The sequence below is a fragment of the Dioscorea cayenensis genome, unplaced genomic scaffold (assembly GCF_009730915.1).
Source record: "Dioscorea cayenensis subsp. rotundata cultivar TDr96_F1 unplaced genomic scaffold, TDr96_F1_v2_PseudoChromosome.rev07_lg8_w22 25.fasta BLBR01001340.1, whole genome shotgun sequence".
NCBI lineage: Eukaryota > Viridiplantae > Streptophyta > Magnoliopsida > Dioscoreales > Dioscoreaceae > Dioscorea > Dioscorea cayenensis.
Window position 1 is genome coordinate 85,218 of NW_024087731.1, and position 10,070 is coordinate 95,287.

Genomic DNA, 10,070 nt, shown 5'->3' on the forward strand with positions numbered 1-10,070 from the left:
AGAATCATGTGAACCAAATACTGAATTTCTAAAAACCCAATAACTCAAGTTACATGTAACTCAAAATCCCACCAAACAAGCACTACCTTAATATCATAGATTTTGTATAGTAATTTCTCTATACATTTGATGAATTATTAAATTTTATTTTTGTTAGACCCCCAAAGAGTTTTAAAAATATTACATATTATGTATTTAGAAAATTATTAATTTAACATTGGCCCAAATCAAAACCAATAAATATTACCTAATTGAAACTATTTATTTATTTATCTATTATTCATTTATAACTAAGCATTTGGATGTGCTTATCTAAGAGTTTGTATTACTTTCTAGAAGTATTTTTTAAATAATTATTTTCTATGTTTAAAACTTCTATTTATGCAAAATTTCTTTTGTGATGCATCTCATTAAATATTACATTTATAATTGAGTTTAATACATAAATCATAGATTTTCATTAAAAATAAAGTAATAAAATTTGTAAGGCTATAAATATCAATCATCCGAGACAACAGGCATAAATACATCAAAAATTTTGAGAAATTGAAATTCTATATTTAACCCAAACAATACAACAAATAAAAACTAGGGTTAAAAGAGGTCAGGGTAAAATCTTATCTACTAAATAATCTGCATCCATTCAATGATCATCAACAAAAGGAACATAATTAACTCAGTTTTTTATCAATGCCCTAGCAAAAGTTTCCTTATATGAGCCAACTGCGTTACATGCATACATTTCTCATAAAATTCTAATACCAAGTCGACGAGAACTATTTGGAAAAGAAGGGGGAAAACTTAACAGTGCAATAAACAAAATGGAAGAATACAAAATTAATATTAGATGTGAATTTTCCGCCAAATAGCACACAAAAACTGATGCCAAAACATCCATCCTTGCAACATCATGTAAGTGAGAAAAAATTACCTGTTGCCTCATGCTATGACCGATGCATGGGAATATGTTGTGAATCACTTAAGAGTCTGTCTTCCTTTTCTTTGCTTGATCTTCTTTAGCGGAGTTCTTCATCTTAGCCTCCCGGCGCTGTCTCTTCAGTCCTTTGATATCATTTGACAGAGCCATACCTCCAACCTGATCAATCGCATGAGCAAACAAATTAACAGATTCCAACAAGAGAAGTGGACTTGATCATAATACAGCAGTCTGACAATAAAATAAATCGTTACCTGTTGATCGGGCATGTAGATCTTCCCTATCTTACCCTGCACTACATCACGGCTCACATTTTTAACCTGCTGACATAAGGAATGATGTTAGAAATCGCGTTTAGAGTATCTTGGAGCCGGTTCTTATTTTTACATAACTAATCAATTTGTATTAACAGACATACAAATTACAATATATATAGGCTAAGGAAACAATCATATTTACCTTCTTAGATTGTTGAGAGGCTGTTTTCATTGCTTCTTTCTTCAAACTATCATTAGGAAGACGATGGCGCCGAACAACAAAGTCCATGGAGGGTCCAATCTCAACCAATTCCATTCTGGGTATAGTTGTGCCTGACCTTTTAAGCCGAAGAGCACAGTGGGTGAAGAATACAGTAGTTTGAGAGATGGCTGTGCATACATATAAGCGATCCACCCCAGCAAGATTCAAATTTTCCACAACCTGCACAAAGAAGAACCCATAAATATCCAATTCTGTAACAAAATGAAGTCTATGGACATGCAAGAAAGCAGTATACCTCTCCTCGGAATAAATCAAGAAGGACCTCCTTCAAGTGCTTCAACTCCTCGACACTCTCAAAGCCTTCTCCTATAAAAGCAAAGAATGGTTTCGAACCAATTTTTGGAGCCAGCTTCTTATCATACATAAATGACTCCATTGGTTTCAAATTCTCCACGCCAACTTCAACGAGATCATACACATGATGATCATACAACCGCCCAAGCACTAGATTGTTCGGTCTTTTCTTCGAGTGAGAACCAAACTGCACAGTTACATAAGTCATACTGATATAATTAACATAGCAAATAAACATGTGGTGTAAGCAATGCTATTCTTCTACTATACTTCAGAACCCAGTTCCAACCAATGGTAAATACAATGCTAATGGGTGATATCAAAATCAATTATGTAGAGAAAATTACACAAGTACATAAGTGAAAAAGCAATTTTACAGCATCAGGGAACTTTCCTTTTAAGAAGTAGCATCAGGATAATTGCTGATGATAGAGCAAAGGGATAAAACTAATGCAAAAATAGAATTACCAAGGAAGCCATTTTGCTAGAGAAAAGTATGTTCATTCAAAATTTTCTTAACCTGCCTGTCCCATTGATCCTAAAATTAAAAAATTTAGTTTCACTGTCCATGATTAAGTATTGTCTTTCACCACCCTAAGGATCCCCAATGACAAAACAGCAAGGTAAAAAAAAAGGGAAAGTTGGTTAGGTGAAAGTGCAAACTTCGATACTTCTGTAAAAGAAAAACTGATTGAAAATCACATCCTTATCAAAGTTTCTAATCTAGATGGAGAAGGGACTTAATAAGGATGTTCACAAGTAAAACCTCAATTTTAAAGATGCACAAAAAGTAACGACATCATAGAATTGGCCCAGAAAAAGAAAAAGAACCAAAATAAATAAAACCATTGTGAAAAAGTTTCAAGTTTCAATGTCTGCAGTATGCTCACCACAAACAGGCTGCAGTCACTCTTGAGAGAGTAAAACTCTAATGATGTCTCCCCACCACTCTCAAAAGGCCTGATTTCCTTATTTTTCTTAGTGTACTTCACAGCATTACCTCTTTTTAAGTGGTAAATTTGAGTGAGCACATCATTCAACACACCGCTGGTCTTGGTGCCATGAAGGATGAGTGTCTTCTTACCATTCTCAACCTATACAAAAAGTACCAAAATAAAGAATCAAAAAATGGAGCATGGCGGTGATTTTGAAAGGCACACTTACAACAGCAGGAAACAATTGAGAGAACTTACAAGTTTTGGAGCACGCTTCTCAAGTGCCCGTGCAGCTCGTTGCGTCTTTGGAGTCTTGATTTTCAGCATTATTAGCTGTTACGGAAAAAAATTATGATACTATGATCATCAACTGTACCAAAATATAAGAGAAGGAAATACAACAGATTTTCATATGTCTATGATGGCTTGGGCATGGTTTTCAATTTTAACAGGTCTAGAGCATACAAAAGAACAGCTGGGACAAGGTTGATATTGCACGGCTTCCGAATAAGTATTATAATCAAAACGACTTTCTTCCATAGGTTATCAAGTTTAGAAAAGGTGACCTAGAGTATCAAGCCAAGGACAGGATCAGATTAGAGATTAATAAACATCAGAAGCAAACAAACAAAAGCATAATTATTACCTAGATTAATAGACATTAAAGAAACCTTACTTAGATTTTAAAAGAACTACAAGTGGAGAATATTTCCAAAGAAAAATTCTTCCTGAAGTTCAGGTAGGATTCATTTCAACGTAAGGTCCCAAAGGTGCATAAGTGAGAGTGGAGGAGTGGGGCATGTGGATGCTGAAATAGGAAAATGGAGGAAATAACGCTTCCCCAAATTCCTTGCAAATTCCTTGCAAAGAAAGAGGTGAAGTGAAAGGAAGTCAAGCTACTACCTCCCACGACCCACTTATGTCAAAATAATTTCGCCATTATTAAAATATAAAATGACGAGAGGAAAAGAGACAACCTAGTAAGAGTGGCCGAAAGAGCCAAGAGAAGACCGAGCGATGAATTAATTGAATCATTAAATTCAATTAACAAAACTACATGCTTAACTTGAAATTCCAACAAACAGAGCATAAATGTGACATCTTTGAAGCATTACCAAACCTAAAAACAGATTGTTCGACAACTCAAACCTAAAGCTCAATCTCAGCTAACAATGTCTCAAATCAAAGCATATGGTAATAGAGATGTTAATCTAAACAGCGAAATTGTGCGAGATTGAGAGTTTTCAGCATGACATCCATATGATATCTATCCGCATACAGGAGTAACTGTTCAATTTCAGATTTTTCTCATCAACAACACATAGACAATCAATGATTCGATCCCGAGAACAAAACCATATCAAAATCACAGCAAAAAAATCAAAATCAAAACCAAAAACAATTAGAATGCATACCTTGCGTGCTTCTCTGGAGATGGAGCTTTTCCACGAAGGAACAACCAAAATTAGGTTTTTGAAGATGATATTAGAGCAGAAACACGACGGAGACGAAAGGTGGAGAGGGTGACCAGCAATGGGAACTGGAGCCGGCGACCGGAGATGGCAACGGCGACGGCGGGCGACGGCGGGCGGCACTGCGGAAGCCCAACCAGGGTTTTGTAGAAACTTGAGGGTTGATGAAAATCTTTAAGGTTCAAATGAATGGTTGAGATTTGATGAGAATTTTCATAAAAAAAATTTAATTTAAACCCTTTATGGAGAAGATAATTATAATTTAGTTTTTTTTTTTAATAAAAATATAAGGAATGATAAAAAAATTTATAAAACCAAAAAAAATTTAAAACACTAAGAAAGAATAACTGATGCACGGAGAAGGATCAACCACAATGGTGGCCGCCGTTCATTTCTTTTTCTTCTAATTTTTTTTTTTTAGAAATTGGTATATATATATAATCCAAAAAATATTTTTTAAAAAAATATTTATTATTTTTTATACATTGATACAAATACTCTAATAATTATAGTTTTAGAACAAATATTTACAAAAATTTATTGTTTGGTTGTTTGGTATTTTACAAATTGATTTGTATAATTTTTTTGGTGCAAAAATCTATTGTTTAACAACTTAGTGTTTTTTTATACAAATTAGTATATATATACTCTTAAGCAAAATGTAAAAAATTAAAAAGGTGATTACCACGTAAAAAAAATATATATATACTCTTAAAAAATTATTTATAAAATTTTATAATTTGATTTTTGACATTATAAATTGGGTTAAATGTTTATAATTTTTTTTCCAAAAATTTATTATTGGCCCTCTTGGTTTTTATAAATTAGAATATATATAGTATATAAAAAAAAATATCTCTAAAAGTTACTTATTCTTCAATAAAATTTTGTTGCCTCTAAAAATATTTTTTGACTTTCCTCCAACACCTTCACATTAGAAATTTTTTTTTCCAATCTAATTCCTTTTTTTCTTAATCATCAAAATAACCTTATAAAAATTTTATTTATTCAAATGGGTTCAAAATATCAAATCAAAACTGTATCATCTAGGTACTGATTCGACTTTTTGAAAAATCAAAATATTAGCTTTTTGTCATAAACACCTATCATTTAAAAAACTTATATATTTTTTTTAACTTTTTTAAGTTATTATTAATTTTTAAAAACTTATATTTTTTTAACCACGTTTATTATTAAAACATACATTATTATTATTGGTTTATACATATTTTTAGTTTTTAAGGTTTTTTTTAAATAATATTATTTTTTAAAATTATATATTTTTAAAACCAGATTTATTTTTGCATGTTTTTAAAACCTGTGTGGTTTAGCTTGTTTAATACTAATTGTTTTTAATATTTTAAAAATATATTCTGATATGTTTATATAATCACAAAAGTGAAAAATTTATTTATTTATTTATTTATTATTATTATTATTATTACTAGTTTTATACCAGTGCGATGCACGGGCGATAAATAGTAAAAATAATACTAATAATAATTTATAAAAATTAATTAAATATAATGAAATTAAGTATTAAGGCACTAAATAAAAAATATTCCAATATAGATTGGTACTCAAAGTTTAGAAAACAATACATCTAATCCAAATTTTGAAAAACTTCTTTGAAGACCACATTTGTAGTTAAATTGGTTGGCTCTCCATCTTTACCACATATTAATATCTTCAATCCTTTCCGATTTGTAACTCTAGAGACCGCAACATAAAGTTGTCCATGACTAAAAACCGGTTTCTTTAAATACAACCCAACATGTGAAAGAGATTGACCTTGGCTCTTGTTGATGGTCATAGCATATGATACAACTAAAGGATATTGTTTTCGTTGAAACTTAAAAGGCAATCTTGTGTCTGTAGGAGTTAAAGTCATTCATGGAATAAAAACTTATGCCCTGCATTATTTCCTAAAATAACCTTGGCATCTAGAACATGATTTCCAAGCTTTGTAATAACCAATCTAGTACCTTTACACAACCCAGCAAAATAATCAATATTCCTCAATAGCATTATAAGAATACCGACCTTCAATTTCAATTCATGATTAGGCACCCCTAAGCATTTGATACTATTTAAAAATTCTGGTGTATGAAGATCTTCTAGTAAATCAACATTAGAATCTGACTTGCAAGCTGCATCTGAACTTAGATATGTGTTTCCTTCACTTTGATTAAGAGAAACCATGTATTCATTTATTGACTCAACAACTTCAAGAGTTGGAGCAAATATGGCTCTTTCCTGCAAATATAATGGGTCATTGATGTTACTTGAGAAAGAAGGGTTATGTGCTATTTACTATTGCCGCAATTGAATCTTGTGAATCTTTTATCAAAAGATCATCAGGTATTTCGATGGTTGCATGACCGTCATTTGGACCCCCAATTGTTCTATCTCCAATGCTTGATATCCAATATGAAAATATCTTTAATTCAATAAAATCAACATTTGAGTTAATACTTTGTAGCCTCATGATTTTTTGTCAATTCCTAAAACTTTACAATATCTCCATAAATATGAGGAGTTGATAGTTGCAAGCATAATATCTTGCCTATTTCCTTTTGGAATGACAGCAAAAATTTGTCTAAAATCTCCTCCAAAGACAATGGTTTTACCTCCAAAAGGTTGTTTCAAACTTAATGGATTGCTAAATCTTAAAATATCTCTCAATGTCCTATCCAAAGCTTCAAAACAATATCTGTTCATCATAGGTGCCTCATCCCAAATGATATGCTTAGTTTTGACAATTAACTCAGCGAGTGGACTCCCTTGTTTAATGGTACAAATTGAATCTTCATTAGGAGTGAGAGGAATAGAAAATCTAGAATGAGTTGTTCTACCTCCTGACAGAAGAAGAGATGCTATACCACTTGATGCTACAGTTAATACAATATCCCCTTTTGATCTCAATGTTGCTGATAATGTTTTCCACACAAAAGTTTTACCTATACCTCCATATCCATAAAGAAAGAATACACCACCTTGACCACCTTCAATAGCACTCATAATTTTTATATAAACATCTTTTTTGCTCAGTTGTCAAATTTGATACAAACATACTGTGTTCTTTAGCCGAAGCGATTCTGTCATAACATAATTCATCATGTATAAGCCTATTATGATGAACAGAAACTCTGATAATTTCAGGGAAAGGCATAGTTGGAAAATCAATTAGACTTTTCCCACTACTCCATAAGAGCTTTTCAATCTCCGCAAGAGTATAGTTTTTGATCTCTTCGTCATTCAATTGCAAATCTACAAAGTGAAAGAAAATAAATAAATAATCACAATTAAAACTATAACACACTGATCATTATTATTATGTAACAAAAATATTAAATAGTGATGTGGACTAATTCAAACCCACGTAGCATTCCACTATCTCACATCACACCCCACTATTCACATTACACCCACTATCTCCCTTTACACCCACGATCTCGAACACGTAAAGTATTTACATAACTGTAAGTATACATCTATAAATAGCCTCCCTCATTTAAGCAAGCGGGGGGACTTTTGGAAGGAAGAGGGGAGAAAAGGAAGACAAGTGTTTTTCTTTAATGACTTAGCCATCGGAGTGTTTGTGGAGAACACTTCCCACACTGCTACAGGTCTCGACATCTGAAGAAGGAAGAGACTCCAACTCCTTTTGTTCGATCTCCAAGTCCAAGTTTGAAGTTCTACATGTTCAAGGTCCCTACAAATTCACTGTTGTATTCTGGCAACAACAGTTAGCGCCGTCTGTGGGACCCGATCAAAAGGCCATCACACAAGCTTACCTTCGTGTAGTCTCTTCAGTCTACGCTAATGCCACCAAAGAAGTCCCAGACATCACGCTCTCAAATGGCTACAACTCAAGATGAAATGATTCCTCAAAGTGCAAACCTTCAAGAACAATTAGAAGTTCCACCTGAGCCCTCAAAAGATACAATGCCAACGATTCCCTTAAGCGAATATGAAGCGCTTAAAAAGAAGTTCAATGAAAATAACAGAAAGTTGGATGATTTAATGCACTTTGTCCAACAAGCTCTACCTCAAGCAACACTCTCATCCAACCTCTATCATAAGGGAAAAGCAAGCTATGGAACAACAAGAGCAAGGTGATCCACGTCCTCATAACCAAGAGAGGGTTGAACTTCCACTAGCTGGAAAAAACACAGAAAAACTCCAAGAGGTGGTAGAAAGCACCTACAAAGGAGAATCAAGAGCGTTTGAGAGAGATGCGGAGGAATCTACCTTTAGCATAAAGGAGATAGCTGATCTAAAAAAGATGATTGAACAGGTACTAGAACAGAAGAAGCTGGTTCCTACTGAGGAAACACCACAGAGAAGTAAGGTACCTTTCGTCAAAGAAATCATGGTAAAGTCACTACCCAAAAAGTTCAAGATGCCACAGCTAACAACTTATTCTGGGAAGGGGGACCCTTATGACCATATGCAAAACTTTGAGGCAGTGATGCTTCTCCATAAATGGGAGGACGCAATCATGTGCAGAGCATTTCCGCTTACTTTAACAGAGCATGCACGTATATGGTTTAATAATCTGAAGGAAGGATCAATTTCAAACTTCAATCAGTTGAGGAAGGAATTTAAAGATGGATTCCTCATTAATGCTAGAAGAAAGAAGGACGCTTCGCATCTTCTGACCATTAAACAAGAAAAGAAAGAGAGCCTGAAAGACTATGTTGAAAGATTTCGTGCCGCTACCTCAGAAGTATAGGATCTTCAAGCCACAGTGGCAGTATCAGGAATGCTTCAAGGGACAAGGTCAAGAGATTTTCAAAAATCCCTTTCCCTAGATCAACCCCTCACTCTTGGAGATCTGTTCAATCGAGCTAATAAGTTTATCCTTTCGGAAGATGTTATGAGGCACATCAATGCTGGAAACAGAGATAAGAAAAGAAAAGATAGAGATAAAACGAACGATGAAGGGAGAAAGACTGGAAGGGGAAATGAACACAGACAAGTTCCAAAACTCAAATTTGAGAACTTCATACCATTAAGCCAACCACGTTCTACTATCCTAACAAGTATAGAAGGATCTGGGCTCCTTACCTTTCCTCCTAAGGCAAACAAGACAATGGGCAAATTTACAGACGCATACTGCAGGTTTCACAAAACCCATGGACACTTAACTGATAGATGCAGAGAACTGATAAATGAGATTGAATCTCTAGTGCGCCAAGGAAAGCTTAACCGATTTGTCTACTCAGAAGCATGGAGAGACGAGAAACCGACTTACTCAAAAAAGGAAAGATCTGAGGATAACAGGGGGATGAGGGATAAAAAAGACTCCAAGACGAGGGAGAAAACCCCCACTTTAGATAACAACCCATCTCACCCAGCAATACATGTTATCATCGGGGGTGAAACCTTAGCAAGTGAGACCTCTTCATCAAGGAAAGCTTATGCAAGGCAAGCTTATGAAGTTAACAACATCATGAAAACACAAGAGAATGAAGAACCTATCACTTTTACTTCCGAAGATCAAGGAGATGTAGTCATGCCCCACGATGATGCAATGGTTATTTCTGCAACCATTATGAAGTTCCCAGTAGAGAGAATTCTCATTGATAATGGGAGCTTTGTAAACCTTATCTATTGGAACTGCTTTGAGAAGATGAATTTATCGTGTGATAGATTGAAGAATCATCCCCACTGTTTAGTTTCTCAGGAGAATCAGTTCCTATCATGGGATCAATCCAGTTGCCGATCACGCTAGGTGAGGAACCACGTCACATTACAAGAATGGCAAATTTTATGGTAATTAAGTCCGTGTCACCTGCTTACAATGCCATCTTAGGAAGACCTTTACTTAATGACATGAGAGCTGTGCTCTTTTCAAGCTATCTGCTAATGAAGTTTCCAACCTCA

At 34.1% G+C, this 10,070-nt stretch overlaps 1 protein-coding gene across 2 annotated transcripts; it reads right to left on the reverse strand.

Annotated features, from left to right (window-relative positions):
- Nucleotides 1-668: 668 nt before the first annotated feature.
- LOC120256213 (ribosome production factor 2 homolog) lies at nucleotides 669-4,330 on the reverse strand. Of its 2 annotated transcripts, none has more exons than XM_039263947.1 (7): nucleotides 4,122-4,330; nucleotides 2,965-3,039; nucleotides 2,662-2,865; nucleotides 1,713-1,958; nucleotides 1,397-1,636; nucleotides 1,192-1,260; nucleotides 669-1,096 (listed from the first exon to the last, which is right to left on the reverse strand). In XM_039263947.1, exons 2-7 carry the CDS (start codon nucleotides 3,031-3,033, stop codon nucleotides 980-982), a joined length of 945 nt encoding a protein of 314 aa, XP_039119881.1. In that variant the 5' UTR covers nucleotides 3,034-3,039; nucleotides 4,122-4,330; the 3' UTR covers nucleotides 669-979. The 2 variants fall into 2 exon arrangements, with proteins under 2 accessions (XP_039119881.1, XP_039119882.1); XM_039263948.1 differs by having other exon boundaries at nucleotides 1,192-1,257; nucleotides 4,122-4,329.
- Between the last annotated feature and the right edge of the window lie 5,740 nt (nucleotides 4,331-10,070).

Bases quoted from the DNA above. Each gene is read 5' to 3' on its own strand.
- LOC120256213 (XM_039263947.1), bottom strand. From the start codon at position 3,033: ATGCTGAAAATCAAGACTCCAAAGACGCAACGAGCTGCACGGGCACTT. The intron at 2,866-2,964 runs GTAAGTTCTCTC...CTTTTTGTATAG, and splicing joins AGAAGCGTGCTCCAAAACTT to GTTGAGAATGGTAAGAAGAC. The intron at 1,959-2,661 runs GTGAGCATACTG...GTAACTGTGCAG, and splicing joins GTGACTGCAGCCTGTTTGTG to TTTGGTTCTCACTCGAAGAA.